Source organism: Lethenteron reissneri, chromosome 17, assembly GCF_015708825.2.
Source record: "Lethenteron reissneri isolate LAM-NWPU_2019-01 chromosome 17, ASM1570882v1, whole genome shotgun sequence".
In the NCBI taxonomy this organism is placed as follows: domain Eukaryota; kingdom Metazoa; phylum Chordata; class Hyperoartia; order Petromyzontiformes; family Petromyzontidae; genus Lethenteron; species Lethenteron reissneri.
In genome coordinates this window covers 7,187,119-7,211,950 of record NC_083795.1, presented here as the reverse complement: position 1 = coordinate 7,211,950, position 24,832 = coordinate 7,187,119, and the positions used below count along the sequence as shown (strand labels likewise).

Genomic DNA, 24,832 nt, shown 5'->3' with positions numbered 1-24,832 from the left:
GTGCTCACTTATTTCGTCATTACAATTGAGAACATCTGGTCCCGAGCCCGCGAGGTATTTGAGCTACGAACGAACCAGCCCTCCTTCCTCCCCACATCTCCCCCCCCCTCCCTTACCCCTCCCGTATCCCATCACCCCCGGCTCTGTGACATTGAACTTGTCAGCTTTGGTTTGGCGGCAGATCGGTTTACAGCTGCACCTGAGCGGTCGCAATTAGCCTTGTTGAGCTCGGCCTTCCCGGGCCGGACCACCCGGCTGCACCCGACGCCTGGCGTCCCCACGCTGTTTCCCGGGGGGGGGGGGGAGGGGGGTGAATGCGACCAAGGCCTCGGCCGCAATTAGGCCGCGGACTGCCGTGTGGCCTTGATGTGACGAATGAGGCGCTAAAATTACGGGGGCCCGCTTTCCCGGTCGACCTCCCTGCAAGCGAGCGGCCTCCCATATGGCCCTCGGCGCCGCGACGATTGACTCGCAAGCTGTTTTTGTTATCGTCGTTAACGATTATTAGGCGGTGCGGTGACGCAGAGGTTGAGCGCGCTGCGCTGTGTTGCCGAGTCGGATACCCCCCCCCCCCCCCCCCCACACAGGCACAAGCTGATGTCGGTGGTGGGGAAGGTCTGAACCGGTCCTGGGGCACCGTTACACACAAACCCACACTGAGGTTGAGCAAATCCTTTGCCAACCTGCGCCGGAATAGCACGGCTAAGTATGATCAAGCCTACCCCAAAATCAACATGGCACGTGGAAGCTTTCGGCACACAGCGTTGGTGACGGATGGTTATAACAAAGAAAAATGGTTAAGTAAATTGCAAGTTTTACTTTGCAAGTGTTGGGTGATGGCGAGAATGATTGTTACCACGACCGCAAAGCGATGAAATTGGTGGCTGTGCAAATTGGGTGACCTCGCAGTCGAAATAAAAAAAAATCCTAATAATACATTTGGAGTGTAATTTTGAAGGTAATAATAGTGTTGTGGTAAAAAAATAAAATTGTATAATCCGGCTTGTTTATGGACTAAATCACTGGTTTGGCGCGTACGTGAAAGTAAATGTGTCGTCATTGTCCCAGCCTGGGTGAAGCAGTCGGTTCGCCTGAGTTCGTCCTTCGCCGCGGCACCGTGTTCACATTTCTCCCCGCTTGAAAAGGGTGGCCCATTTTATTATTTGACATCTGGATAAAAGTCATAACTCGTTAACATACTATGCCCAGGTATACCTTCGTGATAAATGGTTACCCACTTATGTAGTGTCTGAATTGTACATCAAGATATCTGTGAAAAATAACTTTATAGCTCATCATATTCTTTCACTATTAATAAATATTCTGATTCTGATCGTGGAACTGCCCATATGGCAATGGACTTTCTGTGATGCACCCACTGAGATGGAGATATTGTCTCAAGGTTCATTGATCTCGTCCCGGGATTTTAACTCGGTGAATGTGGATTGAAGGAACGATATGCAACATAACCACAGTGTCACATCAAATATCCTCCACCCAATGCGTGTGTTAATACGTGACAAGGTATTAGAGGTGTAATGATGTGTAGAATCTTCGATTCAAATCGAATGTTATGCTCAAGATATATGCAGAGGATTGTGCGCTTAAGAATGTACTATTTAGCGTTTATGTTGGAAATTTGTTCCTGTAAACCCCTGCAGCTACTAGAGGTCATATATTGCACCGGAATGTTTAAACAATGATGTATCTATATTATTTGGGTCTTTCTGTAAAGCTATGTAGATACAATTTTTTTTATACAAATATGACGTTTCGATCGCAATGCAAGCAATCGTCATTAGGTGAAAAATATATCTCTTTTGTTTGTATAATTTTAACTTTGTTCAGTTATGTTGCATCATTGGTCTAAATGTAACGTTACTAAATCCGTTTTAACGAATGGACCATTACATGCCTACTAAATACTGCCTAATGGATTTTTTAAATGTTGAGAATATATTACATCCACTATGATCTTCGCTATTTTGCACGCTCACATGTCGATGTGGTCGCATTTAAATCCTACACAAGTCCAAATAATAAGTGTATACATTTTAATTTATATTCAGCATGTTTTAAATCAAACTTTTATCCATCCGAAAGATCTTTTATTTCCAAATCAACCGGCAGGAAACGGCAGTGTGTGTTCGCGAGTTGTTCGTAACCCCGAGGTCACTTCTCCGCAACCCACGATTGCACGACCCCGTTAAGCGGCACCGATTAGCTCGCAGCACCTGGCGGCTTCGCCATCCGGACCGAGTGACGTGGACAGAGCCTTGACCTTCTCGGGAGCAGCGTCTCATGGTGGCGCGGTGGCTTTTTGGCGGAATCGGGTTTCCGAGCGGAGCGCCCGTGCCCACCTCGCTAAGTCTCACTTGCCGCACATCTGTCCGTCTGTCCGTCCCATCAGCTGACGCTCACCCCAACCATCCCCACCCACCCACGCTCGCGTGATCGTTCCCTTGCTTTGGACACGTGTGCGAGACCACACAGCCTTGAGGACTGTGACGGATGTGTCGGCGGATATGGGCCTCCCTAACGAGCTTCGGCTAATTGCGAAGTCCGCGGCGTGAAGTGGAACGCGTGACTTGGCGCGGCCTCCGCCAAGTCTCTGGCCGGGGTAGAGGTGAGGGGCGAAGCATCTGCGCACGCACGGTGGCACGATCGAGCGAGCGAGAGGCGCTCAAATCCCCGCGGACGCAGCACCGGGCGCAGCTGTCGTGTAACTTCAGTGTCTGCGTCGGTCCCTCCACGTTGGCCTAGCTTCCTACGTCCGCCCATCATCGGGCGCGTGCGGTGCACGTTAGTGTAGATTGCGTGCGAGTGGAGGAGATGAGTCTGTGTAGGAGGCTGTGGAGTTGGTGCTGCCAGTGGGCGCTTGTAAACTTTTACTTGAAGACATTGCGCGTGTGTTTGCTTTCGCAATCGAGTAGAGCTGTCATCAGCAAATCGATAGCGTGTTACGTGTTGAAATTGGCGATAGTTCCCGTGTGAAAGCATCCTCCAATTACATTCCAAATTACTTGTAAATAACATTGTTATATTTTTAACTTGTGTACGCTGACAACTTTTTAAAAAATCACCCAAAAGCACTCTGCACTCTTGTAATCTACAATGCCCCAACACAGGATAGTGTATCGTAGACTCTGTTTTAGTCAATGACATTTTTAAACATTTTCTTTCCACGACTAACGTACTCGAGACTTTTGACTTGAGCAGTGTTATATTGCACTCGGTAATCACAATCGACACTTCTATAGTGACTTTCACCCGGAGGTGACAATTGTGCTGACCAAAACACGCACGCAACATGCAGGCTCGCACCAATACAATCCAACACCAAAATATACGAATCGAAGCGGATACGAAAGTCGTTTTCACTCCCAATGTGCTGGACACAGCTGTTGCTGTCCCACGTGCATCAGCATTTTGCCTTGCTTGGACTGTAGATTATTAGGATTGTTGGTTCTTTATTCACGGAATGCAAACTCTAGTCCAGGACAGCCGTTTTGTCGCGAGTGTCTTGTGTGTTTAGTAACCAGCGTACATTACAGTGATGCTGTATTTTGCACAGCACAGTAATCGTCTTCAAGATGTTTACAAGAAAATCCCAATATTCTCACTACCGATCGATACAAAAGCACCACGCTTACCAAAGTGATCATTATTGCATACTTACTGTCATCGTGATGGCGGTGACAGTACGTGAGAATGATGCGGAAACATTGCTCGGGCGATTAGCCGGGTAATTGGAACTTCTGTTCCACGTGTTGCTTGAAGGTTACTCTGGGTTAAAACGGGCCCTCTCGGTTTTCTCAAGGAACGTCGGCGCAAACTTAGCTTGCGCTCGCATGCCCTCCATGCCAAGAGAAGCAACGTCACCAGCGTGGGGAGCGAAGGTGGTGGTGGGGGGGGGCTCAACAAATCGGTGACTCGGACATCGCTTAGCGTCGACGCAATGTAGGCAACCCACCGAGTGGTGCGCTCTTTGGGCGTAACAACCAACGCTGTTTCCATTTGGACGGATTCGTCACGTCGGAAGTTTGATGAGGCGGTGACCGATGCCTTCATTTTAAAACTGTGTGGCTCTGACGTGAGCCGCTCGCTTGTCCGTTAGTTGAACTTGCCCTGGTCGTACAAAACGAGGCGCTTAGTCTGCAGGAAGTTTGAAGGCAATTTGAAACTGATTTCTCCGCCAAACGGAAAACCAATCGTCGCCACACTCACCCAGACGCCCGCGATCATTATCCTCCTGTGCGCAGTATTCGCTTCCCCGTTTAATGTGAGCAGTGTTACTTGAGATTGAGGTTATTACATTTTGTAAGGTTCACGATCGTAATGAAACATAACGTTTTGCAGCCCTTTGGCAATTAGCTGCTGGATGAAGACCTTCCCGAGTCACGTTGGTTATGGTGGTGGTGGTTTGACCGTACCTCGCCGTGTTGGTCAGTGTGGATTGGTTTGGTGAAGGGCAGCTTAACCTGGTCGTTGGCTGGAAGGGTCCTGTTTTAAAATCACAGCAAGAGGTTGGCTCATGAACCAGGGTTAACTCATTCCCATCGTTATCACAGCAAACAAAAAAACATGGCAAATATTGTTTTAAACCAGACGGTAAATAGGAGACCAAAATTAGTTCTTGAATGGAAATGCAACTTTTAAGCTTACACCTTCAATCCCCTCCCTCACTTGATGCAGCTAATCTGGCTGTGACGGTCCCACCTGATGACGGAGACTTGTGTTGCCTCCGAAACGTCGTGATTTTTATTGTTTTATTTTAATTTTAATTTCATTATTTACCTACGTGACTTTACCGAAAGAACCAAGAGTATGAATCCTTGCAGTCACGAAAGCTTCAAATCTAGAATCATAGCCATCTTTCGCTGCTGGATGAAGGCCTAGGCATGCAATAATTCAAATCCCCTCGGCCCCCCCTCCCCCCAATGTATTTGAGAACGTTTTACCAATCGTGTTGCATTTCCATTCAAGAACAATTTTTGGTCTCCCTTTTACCGTCTGGTTTAAAACAATATTTGCCATTGTTTTTTTTGTTTGCTGTAATATCGGCGTGTCATTTTCATGAATTGTAAAATGAATCGAATGAGGGCTTCCTTGACCCATACTTCACCACGCTGGTCAGTGTATGTTGGTGAAGGGGGAGGCTCACAGGCAGTTCAGATATCACTTAAGCTGTGCTTCAGTGCGTGAACCGCTGTGTCACTGTTATTGTTATCATCAACAACATCATCATCATAAAAAAACACATTAAAGGAAGAACTTACGCACGTGAAGACCAAAATAACATTCAGAACTTAAGACTCGTAACTTTTTTACTTTCTGAAGTATTTTTTTTTACATGACGATAACAACAACAACAAGTCACATTTAATTGAGAGCTGCACAGGCACCAGTTGCGGCAGCGGTGTCGTCGGAGTGAAGCTCACAGCGGGGGGCCCCGCGCCACCGCGGGCGCGAAGACGACGCGGGAAGTGACAGCGCCAGATGGCGGCAGAGCTGCTGGAGCTGTGACTCTCCGCGGGGGAGCTGTCCTCGGCTCGTGGCTCCCCACCGAGCCACACCGCCACGACCGCCCCTGCCGAGCACGCGGGCACACACGCGCGCACACACGCGCGCACACGGGCACACACGCGCGCACACACACGCACGCACACGGGCGCGCACGCGGGCATACACGCGGGCACACACACGCACACACGGGCACACGCGCGCGCACACACACGCACGCACACGGGCGCGCACGCGGGCACGCACACGGGCACGCGCGGACGCACGCGGGCACGCGCGTGCGTGTCACGACAGGTCCCGTACGCCGCGCCCGAGACTTCCCTCCCTGCGGCGAGCGACTCGGCCGCAAACCGCCGCCGGCGCCTCCCTCCTCTGCAGCCGCCCGCGATTTTCGTTCGCTCCCCCTTATCTCTCCTCCCTGGCGAGGCTGCATTTGCATAATGATTATCACACGCCTTGACGTGCGAGTGGTGTGCAGTCGCCCCCCCCCCCCCCGCTCTGTCTCCCTAAAGACATAACCAGCCTTGCCCCCCAGCCTTTGCCCGTCTCAACTCCCCTGCCCCCTCCCTTCCCCCACAACTTTAGCAACAACCTCCGTGACCGCCTCCCCCCCCTGCTCTCTCGCTGATTCTCGTGCCGCGCAGCAGTGGTGTGTTGTTGGCTAGGGAAGGAGAGGGAAGGGGGAACGGCCACGTGAGAGGGGACTTCTGAGGGCGAGCGGCGATCTGCCCCAGCGGGGAGGTTGGCTCAGGGTTCGTGTTGCTGCTTCTTGAACCTGAACGGTGAACGGGGGGAGACCCTCCCCGGTCGGCCGCCCTGCAAATAAACTCGGCCCACGCTCACCCCGCGACCATTTTCCGAGCGTGAAATTAAAGATCCGTTTTCGTCGTTGTGCTCCTCGAGTGTGGGTGCGAGGACGAACGTCAAGCATCGGTCGGCGTTTATTTTCTTTCGAGCTAATGTCCTTTAATGCACGGTAGCGGCGCTGGAGTGCGGTGGAGTTTCAGCGTGGTTGTGTGTGTGTGCGCGCGCATGTGACGACGTAAAGTTAACATTTTGTATGGAGTAGAGTACCGCCACTCAACCTTACTTGGAGGAGGTTACAGTTGAGTGCCAAAAGTTCCACTGCATTACTTTGGTACGATCGGTTAATTTCACAAAAAGAGAAAGAGTCACTTTCGTTTTGCTAAAATTGGCCCTAGATGCTCGCCCTGTTATAAGTTAAGCCTGCAGCGTAATCGTTTTAAAGCGATGTAATTGAAATGAAATAAAAATAAGCGTGCGGTTCAATAAAAAATAACGCTTTATTGCTCGCTGCGTTGTCAAATATGCGGCGTTTCATGCACAAAAAATAATCTGTCATCACCAACTGTGATATCCGTGGCAGTGTTTTTAACGCTGTTTTTATTAAACCACCCAGGGGCGGTTCTAAAGTTCGTGACTCCTGACGCCTGCTTGAGAATTTGTTGGCAACGTATACATTTTACAAATTATTTCGTGTGGCTTTTTTACGTCTCGCAGATCAAGAGATTTGCCAAGATGCCTCCCGATTTTTCCAAGTGGAAGTTTAACATCGCTCCCTTATCAATTTGCAGCTTTATTAAGGCCCCCACCCCCATGACAGGTTTAACCCTCGTGATTGGTTGAGCATACTTCACGCGGGTCAGAGCCGTTTGGTAATGGGTCAATGGGAGAAGGGTCGTGGGGTCACAGCGCCGGTTCACGGATTCGCTCGCCACTGAATGTTAGCCGTGTCCAGGTATCGAACTTGGGTCCGTCGCGTTCGTAGCGCAGTTAGTGGACCTCTGCTCCATTGCCCCCCCCTGTATTGATTTGCGTGACGCTCGGTGAACGAATGTTTTAACTGAGCCGCGGGATGATTGACGGCACTTACAGTGCAATGAATATTTGCAATTTAATTCGGTGGTATAGATTAATTTAATCGTGCAGTCCACACTTTTGTAAATGGGGTGAATGTACTCTCTCAAATATCATAATTAAGCTAAATATATGAAACACTACTATTGTATCCAAATTGTTCGACTCTAATCACGATACTGTAATTTTGTTCAGTCCTTCATCTACTTGGATGAAGGACTGACCACACACCGGGTTGGTCATCTGGGACGTGTTTGACCATACTTCGCCACGCTGGGCAGCGCAGCGTGGGGGGAAAGTGGGTGGAGTGTGGGGGTCGGGCAGGGGGGGGGGCGTTGGTGGATAGGACTGGTTCAGACATCACTTGCCACCGATGATGTGATATTACCTGATAATTGGTTCTTTACCCTTCTATCTGGCAACAAAACTGACACCTTTTCACAAGGAGTCATGTTTGCATAGACCGCAATACCTAGCAGTCATAATACAAACAAAAGACATAACTCTGATAATGTATGCACTGTCCTTGAAGTTGATTGGTCCACACCCGAGACAGCTTTCCTTAGAGCCTAGTCTCACATGGTGTTGGACCAGATGACGCAAAAAGGCGCACAACTCAAAGACAATGCACCATCAGAGTATGAGAGCTCGGGGCAAGCATCTACACTATGGGAACCTCATTTGCCAGTAAAAATATGATAATTGTTTTTTACCCTTCTATCTGGCAACAAAACTGACACCTTTTTACAGGGAGTCATGTTTGCATAGACCGCAATACCGGCGAACTCAGGACGCCAGCTTCAAAGTGCAGCGAGTGCCGTCTATCCCCCACCCGTCTTGTGGTGCAGTGGCCGGCGTCAGGCGTACGACAATCACAATAACACTGCATCGGTGGCGGGCCGCTATTGCACGCGAAACACAAAGGCGGCCTTCATGGAAACGCACCGTCGCGATCGTTCGGTTCGAGCGGAACAGTTGAGGGCAAACCGCTATTTTCAAAACGGTTCAGGTTATGCGTAGGTTTATTGGTGTTCGAGAAGGGAAAATAAACGACTCGAAATGAAAACATGGCGAGGTTGCGGTCGGGCGTGAGCGGACGTGGCCGACTCGACACGCGCGTGCTCGTGTGTGTGTGCGCGCGTGTGTGCGCGCGTGTGTGTGCGCGCGTGTGTGCGCGTGTGTGCGTGCGTGTGTGTGTGTGCGTGTGCACAGTGATTAGCACTCTGTGCACCGAACCCAGCGAGCCGAGTTCAATTCCCGCTCACGGCCAAAACCCGTCCTGACCTCCCAACCTCCCTCGTTTGCGTGCCGTGCCGGCCCATCACAGAGGTGCTCGCTTAACAGCACTTGTCCTCAAAAGTCCGTTGAAGCTGTACGGCGAACCCTTGTCTTCGTGCACCCGCGCAGTGTTGTTGGGATTTGTGTCTCGGTGCTCAGTCGGCAATGGAGAGTTTGGCCGCTGTGTTGCTCCCTAAGTGTTAGCTCGAAGGTGGCTTTAAGCCTTTGTATAAGGTGGGATGTTCATGCTCCCCGTGATGTACTTGAGTTTATCTGCAGTTCGCTGGCTGCTGCCAAGTCCAGGATGACGGCAGGTGACAGGCGTGTGCTTATTTGGACAGTGTGGGGGACGCACAGTGCTCAGCCGTTTACAGGCCACGGCTTCTGGTGGAAATTCTACATTCCTATGGCCGGGAGGGGCAGTTTTCCCATCGCAACACCACTGTTGATGTTGTACACAGTATGTGTGTATGTTGTTAAAGCGCCGTCTATGTGTATATCAGCTATAGCAAGCGTATACATTTTTAAAATATTTTTTCGCTTATTGAGTTACTTTGGAACCGAACTGCTGTGTAGAAACATCTCTCTCTCACAGCAGTGCATCTTCAATGCAGCACACAGCTGCACCGCAAGCGATCAACAATCTGGGGTGTGACTTGATTCAAATCTGCAATTATTTTTGGCCTCATTTCCAGTCTTTTGTTACCGGTGTTTGTTTCCGTCTTGTGGGTGTAAGTTTAGTTTACTTCATCAACCCTCTACCGCCCAATCGTTGTCGCATCACGAGACGGAGAATCCACTTGGAGTTTCTCACGAGAAGGTGGTGGCGGCCCTTCATGCGAGTCAACAGAATCATGCACGTGGGTATCCCGGGGGCTACCTCTGAGATCCTTTCCGACGGACCGCTGTTCCACACAGTAGTGGGCAGAATTTACGACGAAGAGTGTTGTTACATCACGTGACAATCATACCGATAGTTTGAATTCTCAGACCAGGAATTAGGTCACATTCAGTGTAGAAATAAAACGATTGTGAAAGTTATATATACATATTTTTTTAATGTGCAGTCACCGGAGGCAGCTGGCCTGGATTCCAACGCAGGATCTCAGCAGTGCCAACTCAGTGATCCATTCTGAGCCACTCTGCCACGTGGCTGTAATCGGTTCCTCCACACGACGCGATTCGATGCACGTATCATGAGCGTAACACTCGAGTTTCAGTCGACGGTCGGAGGCGCATCTCTCCCGACTCGTGCTGCCGAATGCGGCGCGCGCGTGCCACATTTTACCTTCGCCGCGATCGTTAACGCCGCCTCAAGCAGTTCTCGCTTTGTACGCGCGGCTCAAGTTCGTTTGGAGAGAGGGCGCGAGTTTGGAGGAGATGGGTGGGTAGTAGGTGGAGGGTTGGTTCCATTTCCCCCCCCCCCCCCCGCAGTGTCACAGATGCGAGCCTCCCTGGAGAACGTAACCCCTGCACGCCGAGGAGAGGTGTCTGTACAATTAAACAAGTGTCTGTGCCGATAATTACAGGAGCTGTGTGTTTAATTACGTGCTAATTAAGGCTCGGCAGCACACCGCTAGGGGGTGTCCGCCTGACGCCCGTCTGCGCCGACGCCGCACAGCCGCACAGCCGCCGCCGCGGCAGGCGGAGGGCAGCGGATGACGGGAGACGGCGGCGCGAGGGGGTCCCGCCTGTGCCGCTCCCTCCGGACCCGTCACACCATCGCCATCTCGGCCCCGAGCGTCCGGGGTTGGCGGGGGGGGGGGGCCCTGAACCGCACCGCTATCGACGCGATCCGGTCTGCACTGTTTGGGGATTGCGGTGGTGGCGGTGGTGGTGGTCGTGCCTTGGGTATATGTGGGGGCCGTGGACGCCGCTAGGGTAATACGTGTTGCGTGCACCTCTGAAATGCTACTTTGTTGTATTGTTGTTGCTGCTGCGTGTTTTGTGACCTGTGTCACTGGAGAGGATGGACAAGTCAATACCGGGCTCTGGCCTGGTGTAAGAGTTATGTGCGTGGGCAATTACGCCACGAACAAATGATGAGAGCAAGGCAGTTAGAATAAACACAGTCGTGACGTCTCGTGGCCCGTATTCTGCTAAAGAACATTTATAAACGATGAAAACCTGAACGTTGCTCTCGTGTCCAATGTTGTGCTCATCAGGTTTCGTGCCCTGGCCGTGCTGTAATTCCATCAACCGTGGAAATTCGGGGTGTAAAGACAACACAACTTGGATTTGTAATTTGCCCGAAATGCGAGACCGCATCTCCAACCGGCGTACAAATGGGGAGGGACGTGCACATCGAGGTATGCAACTATTGTTGCATACCCGTGTATAGAATCACCTTGCACGCATGGTAGTGTAAAACACCGATTGTGAACGATTGCAAATGTGGCACGCGAAGCCGCAATGACACTCGAAGCAAAATTCCCAGAATGCGCGCGTTTGGCTTTCGTAACGGCTCTCTGAGCGAGCTTCTCGTCATGTCCTATCGGTATCGACTTAGAAGCGCGACGCTGTGCCGTGCGCGTGTGCGCGTGTCACATCGTGTGTGCGTCTTCGCCAAAGTGCGTTTTTTTTATTCAGGGTGCATCTTTAGAAACGCGCCGTTGTGCGTGCACGTGGGAGATGGCGACGGCTTTGGGGAGACCTTCATACAGCAGTGGATCGACCATGGCCAATGACGGCGATGATTATGATGATGACGACGATAATGCATACAGCAATATATATATTTTTTTATTTATGAAAAATGTCAACATGCATCACTTGCGCGAAGGGGGGGGGGGGGGGGGGACTAAAACACACGGGGATAATTTTACGGCATTCTAAAGAAATAAAAAATATATCTTCAGCGTTTTAAGAAATGTTTTAATAAAACATAGCAATGCTCGTTCAACGCCCGTACTTAAGTTTATTAAAAATGTAATACTTGAATGGAAAGGAACAAATCAATGTTTTAGCTGACAGACCATTACTGAAAAAACTAGTTCACACGCACATATATACCTACGTACGTACGTACATACGTCCTTGAGCGTGTGTGTGTGTGTGTTTGCTGTGAATAGGATTGGCACTTTTAATTCAAGTGCTATAACCGAGTTTAACAAAGAAAATCTGGATTTAAGCCTTGGGCTGTGGAGCCGAGCGTGCACACGTGTGCGAGGAGAGGGGCCAGAGGAATGTTGAGGCTTGCGGAGCACCAATCAATATTCCACCACTCGTGCTATAGGGCTATTGAAGTGTAATCTATTCACAATTGATTTGAGAGCTTAAAGGGACCTCGGGCTCTTTACAAGTAATTGGATGTTCTTATATTATGAGGTTCTTCCCACCCCACCACCCCCCCTCCCTCACCTTCTTCATGTAGACATAACTTAGAGATGAAATAATTAAATGAAGGCACGGCCTTCCGAGTTATTTCCGACCGTCGCAGGTGTATCTCTGTTTGCTTTTTTTTGTTTGTTATTCGCTACATTTCACCAATGCCACGCAACCACCAGGATGCCTCGTATGAAGCCCACTGAAAGGCTGTCGGAGCAGGTGACATCAGCGAGCACCTATTAAGGCTGGCGAACAAAGACACGCGCAGGTGGGAGTTAAAATTATTTAACGACGACGAGGTGAGCTATGAAAATTGATGTTATGTCGACGTAATGCAGTGCTTGTTTGGAAGACGCACCGCGACCAATTGTACGGTGGAGCAAGCGCTCGCGCACGCGTTAACGTTGATCGTACACAGTTGTACTTCTAATACATTTTTTTTTAGAAGTACGTGTAGCAATGCTTACACTCGTCGTAGTCATAATGAATAACAATTTCCCCTTTTTGATGAGTTAAAGTGCAGTTGTGGTTTAGGGGCAACAGCGTGTGCAGGCATTCAGGTGCTGCGCCATGCACCTGGCGACCCGGGTTCGATTCCCGGCGACGGTTGACACATCAGTGGGGAGCAAATTTATGAGCAGGTCCTGCCCCCCCCCCCTTCTCCTCCTCCCTCCGCCATCCCCACTTTAGCACTCTTTTCTGACCAGCGGGGTGAAGTATAGTCAAATAAACCACCAGAGGTGTGGACTCGAGTCATGTGACTTGGACTCGAGTCAGACTCGAGTCATGAATTTGATGACTTCAGACTCGACTTGGACTTGCATAACAATGACTTTGTCCCACCTCTGAGGTGTGGACTCGAGTCATGTGACTTGGACTCGAGTCAGACTCGAGTCATGAATTTGATGACTTCAGACTCGACTTGGACTTGCATAACAATGACTTTGTCCCACCTCTGAGGTGTGGACTCGAGTCATGTGACTTGGACTCGAGTCAGACTCGAGTCATGAATTTGATGACTTCAGACTCGACTTGGACTTGCATAACAATGACTTTGTCCCACCTCTGAGGTGTGGACTCGAGTCATGTGACTTGGACTCGAGTCAGACTCGAGTCATGAATTTGATGACTTCAGACTCGACTTGGACTTGCATAACAATGACTTTGTCCCACCTCTGTAAACCACCATGGCTGACACGACACAGGGGCGGGGTGGGGGGGGGGTGAGGCCTTTATCCAGAAGTGGGGTCTATTCCATTGGGATATGTTCAGGAGCTAAACGCGAATGTCGATGTCTGCAGGCCCCACAACAGAGCTTCGGTAGTTTTGCTCCTCTGTTGAAGGAGAGCAGCAGACTCCGGGGGCTCGCTTCTACGGTCGATGGTTTGGGTTTACTTGGCCACAGTCGCACCACTGTGGCTTGTCTTCAGTTTTCCTCTTTACGAAGGAGATGTGTGCACTTTTGCGGATTATGTATTGTGAAAAAAATGCAGTAAAAATAGAGCGCAGCTGTTTGTAGCTGAATATCCACATTTATTTTTATCCGGATGCACAATGATGTACGGTACCGCGATGTCTCTTTTTTTGACTTGATGCGACTTTTAAAACAAAAGCGGCAACTGGTGAGGGAGGTAAACCGACGCTACTTAAAGATTCAATGTCCTTTGTGTTGGGGTAATGCGAGTCGATAGCCATTGCCGTTTTAAACAAGAGTTTGCTCGCCTTTATATTTTGTAAGGGACATAAATAAATGCGACGTTGCATCACAGCGACACTCAACGCTCACTGACACAATGCAACGCTTGCAGAATAGGCCGCAATCATTCAGCTGTTTATCACCGAAATTCACTCGTGGCAAAAAGGACGATACGTTTGAGAAAAAAAACCCTGAATTGTAAAGTCTGATGCTAAGCTTTGATGTGACTTGGGTTGAGAATAAGATGCGTACTTTCGCGTTAATCTGCGTGATATTATGTGCTGAAATAGATTAATATCTCTGTGACATGTTGTCTCGATTTCCTCCTCGTGTTGATTACCGTTTGGTGGTTTTGCCGTATGATGTTGATTTTTCTTATCAAGGCTGGATGGTACGTTTAAATTATAACTTACGTTGGCTTCTGTCTTTATGTGTAACGTGCCATATTTATCCGAAATTAAAAATTGTCCGTGAATTGGTTTATGGTCAGAGTGATCAAAGTCTTCGTGTGAGAATGCATTATGTACACTTTAATGTCACGTGTTACTCACCTATAAATTGCAGATGTCTTGCTGACTGACGTGATTTCATTCGATTTCAAGAATTGAATTGCTGCAACGGGTGGCTAGCCATTCGAACTCTTTCCCAGTAGAGTTGAAATATTCTCTAAAGTTATTAAGATTTTGTAACTGCAATTAACATAAGAAAACTATCAATACTGCACAATCTAATTGAGCAACAGCGTGTCGGTTAAAAGTGTGTCCCCTTTTGAGACTACTGCCACGCACCTGTATACACTCCGCATGCGTGTACCATGTTTGCATAACAACAATGATATCTGTTGATGTTTAACAAAAAATATCATAATTATTCACGCAGGTAAGTTGTGCTTTATCCAACGACTCCTTTTCCGAAGGGTCCTACAACATAGGGTTTTTATTTCAAGACATTTTCAGCCAATTCATGATGATTATTTGATATGTGGGAGGAAACTGGAGCACCCGGAGGAAACCCTACACGTGCGAGGGAGAACACTCTATCCCCGTACTTTTGGTGACGGATGGAGATTAGTTCACACTTGCTGTACCGCCTTCTCCTGGCGAGCCAGGGTATGGCAAAATCCACGCTCACAGGAGTTTTCACAACATTTGTGCGGTGATCTACCAACCCTGGATTACAGGCCACAGGCATAGCCACCACCGCACGGCTACAATGAATATCTAACGATGATGATGCACTTAATGAGTGACAGCTCATATCTTTGTTGTCAGAAAATCTGAGATGGTGAACGTTCTTCCATTTACTTTCACGCCTTTGTTTCTACTGGAACAGCCACACTGAGATGGCGTTGAGAAATTAACGAAACCCCTGTCACAGGGCGAGTTGAACGATGTGATGCGCTTTCGCCATTCAAGGGAAGACGTTTTCTCAAAATGATTCACCACCCGTAGCAAGCGGTGATGATGGTCATGATTTACAGGGCCTTTTGTCAGCCCACTCCTGGATGAAGGCCCTCCACACGCCACGTCCAGTATACCCGTCAATATACGGCAGAGACATTTCAAACATTGGCCAACAGCAAAATGACTTAAATTTCGATTTAAAGCTTTCGTGACTGCAGGGATTCATCTTCTTGGTTCTTTCGGTAAAGTCACGTAGAAGGGAAATAATAAAATAAAAAAGTAAAGCATAACCCGAGTTATTTTATTATTTTATTATGTTTTTATTATTTTATTATTTCCCTTCTACGTGACTTTACTATTTTATAATGTTTAATTTTTATTATTTTATTATTTCCCTTCTACGTGACTTTACCGAAAGAGCCAAGAAGAGCAAAATGACTGTCTCCGACAGCGAGGCGTCGTGTAAATGCGCTCGCAGAAGGAGCGCGGCGGAGCCTGTGGACCGGCTTGACGTGCGTGCGCCTGCGCCCGCCGGACGCGAAGATTGCTCATAATTGCAGGAACGTTGTTTAACGTTGAGCGCCGCGCACGCGTGTGTGCGTGTGTGCGTGTGTGCGTGCACACGAACCTGGGGCGCCGCACGTATAAATGCGCGGTCCGTGTACACATACGCGCATGTGTACGACCGCGGCGCCCCGCGTGTACACGAGTAGTCCTGGATATATAATCAGAAATTGACTACACGTTACATTATACTGTCATTACTGTAATTGCCAGTACCCACAGAAATGATGTTAGTGAGCTGCGCTTATTAAAGTCACTTGTTTAATGGAAGTATTTTGTAATTATAACAAAGAACACGACCTCTTTATTACGAATCCTCCCGCAGAAGTTTTTTTTTACGATTATTATAAAAAAAACATATTAAACTGGAAGCAACTTTTAACAAGCAAAGTGATTAGAGTGAAAGATTAATTTGAATAAAAGAATTTGACTTCAGTTACAAATGAGAAAAAAATATTGAATATGTAAATCGCTTTAACAGCATGGCACATCAGTTTTTAAAAACAGTCTCGTAGCCAAGGGGAACATTTTAAGTGCTCGCATTTGCCTGGTAATTTCAAATTTCTGCTGGGAAACATGAAAAACGATCCCACGTGCTTGCAGTTGAGAGAGAAAAAAAAGCCTTTCTTGGTTGACGTTAATTTAAAGTTTAAAGGGCTAATTTGTTTGAACTGGCGTATTTAATTTATAAGAACCTCCGGGCCCATTATATGTTTTAATAACTTCCAAATCACTTGAGTGCGGGGTGGATTGCGCGTAAGATCCTGTTCGTTGCCATTCCCTCAAAAATTCCCGTATCGTCTTCGCGCCGCTTGCTTTTATCGTAATTGCGCTTCCAACGAAAGTTCGCGGACGTCCGTACGTACGTACATGTTACGCGTTAAACCGGTCGCGCTCACTGCGGCACGCGGGCAACGCCTCGCTCGTTGCCTCTCGCGGTGTTATTCACATTCTAAAAAAGACACCGCTGCATGGGGCTATTATGACAGTTGGCCTCCGAGTTCAGAGGGTGTGGAAATGTCTCGCGGTTTCTGACGTTTGCTTAAAAGGTGTTTAGGCGCCGGCTAATAAGAAGCCGATTTTTGAATTTGCGAATGTTTTTTTTTCTTCCCTTCCCTGTGCTCAAAGACAAAATTGGCCCCACAAGAATGTGCGAAGGAGGAGAAATACGATGTAAATAAATAACTAAACGTGGGAAGGCATTAAGAGAAGGTTTTGAGGCGGGGGGGGGGGTTGAGGGCAAGGAGGGCAGGTGGGGGGGGGGCTGGTCTCCTAACAGGTGGATAATGAGGGTGCAGAGCGAGGGCGGGTATTTTTTTTTCCCCCCGTCACCGCTATTTCGCGGGGAGAGACAGCGGGAGTTCCTTTGCACTCGGCTCCGTTCTCATCATTACGCTCAAGAAACTAATTAATTCGGCTTCGCAGTGGCCCGTAGGAGGGCCCAGGCCTCTCGCTTTGATCCGGTGGCGTAAGAGTCATCTCGTTCGCGCTAATTGGGGTTTGTTGTGCGGCGACAGGAACCGATTCAACACCCCTCCTGCCCCCCCCCCCTCCACCGACTTACACCCCCCCTGCCTCCCCCTCGGATATGCGCATGGGTGGGGCCCCTCGGTCCATCTGTCTCCGTGAGGTGAACCAAATGTTGCGGTGATGTTTAAAAAAAGAAAATTCCATTTTGTCTCGTTGATTTTACCTAACTTTACGTTCAACGTTTCCCCCCCCTCCCCCTCTCCCGTTCCTTGTTTTGCTTGGAATGCTCTCCCCCCATCTCCGCCCCCACCTGTCGTTGCCCGCCGCTCCGTCGCGAACCGCCGACCCCGGCCCAGAGGGAGGTCCTGCGAGCCGTGGAGACTCTCGACGACTACAAGAAAGGCGTCGCTCGTCCCGGGGTGACGGACAAGCAGGTAGCGCGACCTCGGGTGTCACGTGCGCGCGGGTTCGCGCAAGAGACGGAGAGGCACGCCGACGCGCGTGCGAGCGTGGGCGGTGCCGCGCCGCGCAGCGGTTCGCGCGCCCCACGCCACGAACCCGGCGACCCGAGTTCGATTCCCGCTCACGGACAACATCGGTTCGACGTTTATCTGAACCGGTCCCGGCCCTTCCGTTAGGTTGACTCGGCCTCAAACGAGCACCTGGTGCGATGTGTACAAGTTATCGCTGCCCGGGGGGAGATGAAGGCGCCCGGACGTGGTTCCGACCACCCCACCCCCTTTGTGGGTGCTCGCCAACAGCACTTGTCCCAACAGTCTGACGAGGCTATACGGGGGGGGGGATCCTTTGCCTTTGTGCGCCTACCGCTGACGCAGGTTCCACCGTTGGAACCACGCGAGCGCCACCGTCCATGATTCTTTTCGCTTGAGATCGGCACGAATCCGTAGCCACATCCGTCGTGCTGCGTTGAGGAACTTCTCAAACTTCGCAACGCAGCGCGTTATTCATCTGGCTCGTTCTCCCCAAACGCATTTTTGCTTGCTCGGATGTTCGTTGATGTGCGTGTGTATTTTGGCGCGCCATGTGAAATATTTCAAAAGGCGCGCGTTTGGTTGGTTTGCGTGAATTAACGGTTGGCGTTCCCGCATAATATGCAATTGTTTACATTGCAATTAGTCGCTGAGTCACTTTACTGTTGCATGTGGTGATACATTCTGAGGGTCCCTGTTCAAATAATCCAATTACGTTATTATTATATGACTTCACAGGAGAAAACATGACAATTGCGGTTTAGGAAATAAATAGGGTGATGTCAATGGAATAGTATTCACAAGCCTGCTTATGTGGTGTTTCTGTACGTTAAATACAGCCGTTATTTTCTGTTCGTTCAAAAATGAATTTATAATTAATACCTACCTGGTATATTTCAACAATTATGATCCAATTAACGCTAAATTAGCAGTTTCATTGATTCACTTAATTGGGTCATAAACAAATTGTGTTCATCCTTTCAACACAATACTTTGAAATTGCACCGTGGACTGCTTAATTGGTATGTAAATGAGGCGTTCACTTGTGTATTGTTTGCATTATACACACACACACACTCTCTCTCAAAATACATTTCTGTTTAAAGATACCTTCTCACTTCTTAATCGTTTATTTAGCTGAATTCGTGATTGATGTAGGGACCATTCAATGAAGGTAGCCAGCCCCCAATTGGTGTTTGAGGTGATGAATTTACATATCGAGCCATCGCATTAATAACGAACTCACAGCTTTCACCGGTGTTGTTCGAAGGTTGCCCTTCATGACAGGTTTTCAGTTGACTTGGTTTCAATGAAATGGCAGCACAAATCTGGCCACTTGGCATGTGTGTGCATAGGTGCACGTGTGTGTGTGTGTATATGTGTGTGTGTGTGCGCGTGTGGGGAGCGGTAGCGTGGTGGTTCGCGCTGCTGCTCTACAAACCTGGCTACCCGAGTTCGATTCCCACTCACGGCCAACACCAGTGACGATTATCTGAACCGGTCGTGGGCTTCTCCTAGGTGGACTCAGCCTTAAATGAGTGTCCTGGTGTGGTGCGTATACATCGCCACTGGGGAGACAAAGGCGGCCGGGCGTGGAGTTGGCCACCACCCACCCCCCTCGTGTGCCGTGCCGGCCTTCATAGGTTGCTACTCGCTGTTCTGGCTATCCGGGGGATACTGGTCTTTGTTTTCTCCCTGATATTTCCACATTGACTTGTCGGCTGGTAGCGCTGCATAATTGGGAAATGGGCCAGGAAAAAGGAAAAGGCTGTAAGGTAAATGGATGCTAATAAATCCAATTCATCGCTTCATTGCTACCCCCCCTCCCTCTAATTTAATGGTTTAATTTACACATCTCTCTCCCTCCCTACAGGATCTTGCCAGTAATTGACGCTTAAATTGATTAGTTAATTTACCAATATAGTACTTTACTAATTCGTGCATTTCATTATCATTATCCCTACTTACCAACACGATTCCGGTAAATACGAGTGCAGTTTAAAACATGTATATATATCTAATATAAAACTGAGGATTGAATAGTTTAAGTGGTTGACATTTTATTGATGACTTTGTTTAGAGATTCACGGAAATCATTCTCGGGGTAAAATCCTGACTATACATTGATTTTAACTAACTATGTTATTATTTAAATTTAACCAGTTAAGGCAGACTGAGCTATATAGTTATTTTTCAGAAGCGATCTGGTCACAAATGATAGCTCAACGAAGTGACTTATCATCACGTGGAAATGTATAGCAGCCAAATACTCTAAACGCATGATGGATGATTCTAAATGCGGAGAAAAATACATGCTCCAACGGTGAGAACACGCAAACTCCAAATGTACAGGCGTCAGGGTTGGCATCGAACTTACAACCTGCTGTATACCAGGCGAGGTAGTTAACATCTCGCCATCATAGCAGTTTGCGTGGTTCTACATTGGGTGATGGAAACATACTGTGTGCATTTTCGTTAAATCCAAAATGTCGAATCAAAATTTTTCGTTTGCTTGTAGATTTTGTTCTGGAACACACGTGAGCAATCTCGACAGTGGGAGAGGCTCAAACTCTGGTAACGGCCACTTGTGTCGGAAGCTGACGGTTGACCTTCGACCTAGTCCCATTGCCCTTTGACTCCGCGTCGCGAAGGAGAGTTGCTTGTTAAGGTTTGATGGCATCGACGCTGAGGCCTGGGGGGGGGGGGGGGGTCAATGTGAGTGCTTGTTCGATGCCAAAACACTCATTGATGGAATTGACCAAACATCCGAATGAAGCGGGCCCTCCTGAAAAAAGTGTGCAGAGACTCGGAGAGAGCCTTTCTTTTGTAAATAACTGGAGTCATTAATTGGCATTTCATGTTATTTTCAAAATGAACTCCAACAAGCATTGCTTCAAGAACAGCAAGTCATTTATTAATCAGCGATAATTATGAATAGTAGTGACAACAATTGCAGTAATTTTAAGAAGACTTTCCTTGGTAAATATATTAATTTAATTATTATTGATATTGGTCTGGCCTTTGTGTGACGGATATAGTGCGACCTGGCACACATTTTAGAGGTGCAAGTCTGGACTTGACGATGATAACCCACAGGGCTTTATTTAACATTTTGTCTGACTTCGCCCCTAACGTAAGAGTGACATGTCTTGTCGCATGATGGGGTGGCATGTAAACGTCATGGCATTGTTAAGATAAATACTCAAATCAAGACCGCTCTGGTTTTCATTTTAATAGTTGTTTTACCATATGCCCCCTGGTGGCTCGGCGGCTTTTGGTTGGAAGCCCATGAGTTCGAATCCCAGTCGGGGTCGACTCAGCCCATGCTCCATCTCGGTTCAATAAAATAAATCCAACTTTGAGGAAATCACGAGCGGTTATCTTTTATAAATACTCTCTCGCCGAAGAAATGTGGATTTCATACCACGAGCTCAGGGCTGTGAAGAGGAGATGAGCACCACCCTATGTCCAGTTCAGTGGGAAACCACTTGGGCTCTTTTGAAAATAATTATTAGTGGTTGGTGAATGAAAACTCAATTACTATATTTTTCGATTTAAAGCTTTCGTGACTGCAGGGATTCATCTTCGTGGTTCTTTCGGTAAAGTCACGCAGAAGGGAAGCAACAAAACAACAAAAATAAAACATAATAAAATAAAATAATATAAAATAATATAATAATAAAATAATAATAATTTTATTATTTTTATTTTTGTTGTTTTGTTGCTTCCCTTCTGCGTGACTTTACCGAAAGAACCAAGAAGATCAATTACTATAATTACTGAGTCTTCATTCACCACTGACCAGCGTGGTGAAGTAACGAGACGGCCGGTGGTGGCTACGCACACCTCTAATCCAGCACTGTAGACGCGAGGATTGGTGGATCGCACAAATCACGTGACGCTCCCTCTCTGTGTGCACGTCCAGGAGATGTCATCCCCTGTCTCGCCAGGAGAATTCAGTACAGCAAAATTGTGGACGCCACCAGTACCGTCTGTGGGATAGAGTGTTTCCCCCTTGCATGCGTGGGTTTTCTCCCGGTGCTCCGGTTTCCCCCCCACGTGTGAACACTCCTTAATTGGCCAATAGCACCTTACTATGCAGAAGAACATGAAGCTTGGGAAATTGTTGGCACTGCCGAGGCTGCATTCCTGCCTGTCTGGTTCCTCGCGCCTCTGAGTCGTCGCCTGTTTTCGACAGTGAGTGAATGCTGTGCGTTGCGTTACAAGTTGAAATTTGCATTATTATGACTGACAGCGGTGGAGTCACAAAGTGCTGTAAAAACCCAAACATATTTGACTGTCAATGTTACATTGAATAAAATAAAGAATATTAGCAATAATGATAATCATATAAAAGCAATCGTTGTTTTTATATTCTTTCGGTAAAGTCACGTAGATAAAAAGATAAAAAAAAATAAAGTGATTAAAAATATCACGACGTTTCGATCGCAACACAAGCGGTCCTGATAGAATATGAATTCCTGCAGTCACGAAAGTTTCAAGTCAAAATCGTTGTTTTGTTTTCTGTTTTTGCAGCTCTGGGAAGCGCAGAAAGTCAAGCAGGTACGTAACCCACGTTCTCGGTGCGATCCGGACCCTCCCCGTGAAAGCCGTGAGCGCAAACCCGCAGGGGCGGCAGCGGTAGCGGCGGTGCGGGCTTCCCAGCGCAAACGCACGCCGAGTTCGTCAGCTCCCCGGCGCTCGGTACAAAGCCTCCCAGACCTGGACTTTGGGGGGGGGGGGGGGGGGGGGGGTGGGCAATCCATTTGAACTCGTCCAAGCGATGAAACAAAAACACAAGAACGTCCGCACGCACGCACGAGGCTGACCGAACCTGAACTTCATTGTCCTCGCCCACAATGCCCTACTCTGTACGCTGACCCCCGAACAGAGACGTTTGAGACGATTAGAGAGTCACTCGGGGATCAGACGTGGAAGCCCCTCGGAGTGCGCGCACAGTTGGTTTAACATTTGCATAATCCACCGAGATCGGCCATCTCCGGGCCCCGCTCGCTCGCTCGCTCGCTCTGCAATGCGGCGGCCGCATTAACATTTTTTGCGCGTTGCAATCAACTCGTCATCGGCTCTCCGCGGAGACTGAGCCTTTGTGCTCTAATCCGAGGGCGAAGCGATTTACGTCCAGGCCACTCGAGTCGCGATATTGTGCGTGATATCGGCTTTGTTTGCCAGAGAGCCCTTTCCTCTTAGACACACCACCCCCTTTCATTTTTTTTGGTCCTCTTTTTACCTTAAGATTTTGGAAACGGGCGGTGTGCTAATTGTCCGTTGTGGCGCTGTGCCAGTGTGTAGTTATTCAAGTGTTCGATCGTTGGAAGTGATACAGCTATATCTCTTGTACGATGATGCTAATGGTGATGATGATTATGATGACGGTGGTGATTTTGAAATTAATATATTGTGTCTGTTTGCGATGTTAGGCCGGTAGATTTTCGAAGTGATCTCCATATCTGGGAGGAAAGCAAGGTGCTAAGAGAAAGCCCCCACATCGTTCAATGTGCTGAATGGATGAGCAAATGTTAACTTACTTGCCTGCTATGTAGGAGATGTTATGGGTTCGATCCCAACCCTCGTGTGGATTTTTCTTAGGCTCCTCCGGTTTTTCCCTCCATATTTAGAAACTTGCGTTTTCGAGAATGTAGCTGCTATACATTTCTACATGATAAGCCACTTTGTTGAGCTATCATTTGTGGCTAGGTTGCTTCTGGAAATGAGCTATATAGCTCAGTGGGCCTTACCTGGTAAAATAAAAAATTGTTTCATTTTAGTTTATAATTTAATTGCAGGCCTACTTGCTCTTAGAGACGCACGTTTACTAAAAAATTTTTTTTTCAGTTTTCGAAATGAATTACCATCTACAGCGACAAAAATGGGTGACATTACAGTTTAGGTGACTGTGGCTTACAGAGTGGCACCCGGCACAGCTCACCATTCTTGGTGGCACATTCACACAAATTCACGGGGCATCTTTGACTGTACTTCGGCTGTCCCATGAGTGTGCGCACCGTTTGTGGCAGCCTTCATCCAGCAGTGGATTGACAAGCAGATGTGAAGTTTATGCGTAAGAAGTTTCATTTCCAAGCTGTTTAGCGGGAACATTCGTAACGAACGATAGGAATGTTTGTTGCCATGGAAAATGCGCGTCTGTAACAGTGCCATGAGCGACAGTTCCAGAGCGTGCTCGTTTTGCTATATCCACGAGGACGTCAACTCGGAGGTTGTGTGGCAGAGTTTAAAATCATGGTTTTAGATGGGATTTGTTTCGCTAACTTTGCCGTGTCATCATCCTGTGTCCGTTGGACACGAGATGATTTCCGCCGCGCACCATTCGCAAGCGTGATCCTATTCGACATGTTGTGTTGAATTTAGCGCCTCTAGTGGTTGCTGCAGGGTTTCCACCAACGCGCAAGCACTTAAATCTTACACAGGTCAACAATAAGTCGTTCACGCAAGCACGCACGCGCTCCCAATCGATATGTTTGGAACACTTGGTGTTAATTGATTAATCAATGCATCGTCAGTCACACGCCTAGTGTTCACATGCTATGGTGCAGGATAGTTAATTTCTCTTGCTCCCTTCCTCAGGACTGCTCTGCGATCCGTGATCTTTTCCCCCAAAATTGCTATAACCTCGCCGAATCAAAGAAAAAAATTGTCTTAGTTAATTTCTGCCGTGATATAATTCGCGCTTCGAGATCTTGATTACCTTTGTTGGCATTCGGCGCTGTGCTCAGCAATGCCATTAAAACACTAACAAGTGATAGTGATGAATCAAAGTTTCTTTTTTAGTACATGGCCCATTTTACTGCCTGTTTGCAGTCAATAGACGAAAGAAATTATAATGTTTTTTTATGAAAACCCCCACTAGGCCTGGAATGTTCATCATGAGCCAGATGTTGGTGGAGACCCAGGACACGAGTCAGGATGAGGGCACAGGCTCTCTCGTGGCCGAGGGTAGCCGGCACACACACGCGCAGACACAGACACGCACACGCGCACGTACGTACGCACGCACGCACACAGACGCACGCACGAGCACACAAAGCAAAGCACATGCAGCTTCTAGGCACGTGCATGCATACATGCACACGCGCGCACATGAAAATTCTCGCACACGGGGAATTCGCATGGACACAGGCACACCCTCGCGCGCATGCACACAGTCATAAGTACACGCGCAGATG

General features: G+C 48.2%; 1 protein-coding gene across 1 annotated transcript in view; it reads left to right on the top strand.

Annotated features, from left to right (window-relative positions):
* The window catches only part of SFXN5 (sideroflexin 5), a 135,324-nt gene that overhangs the window by 6,975 nt on the left and 103,517 nt on the right, over positions 1–24,832 (top strand). Inside the window, exons 3-4 of the mRNA XM_061552992.1 lie at positions 17,496–17,573; positions 22,167–22,193. Of these exons, the coding sequence (XP_061408976.1) occupies positions 17,496–17,573; positions 22,167–22,193 (105 nt within the window). The remainder of the gene's footprint in view (positions 1–17,495; positions 17,574–22,166; positions 22,194–24,832) is intronic.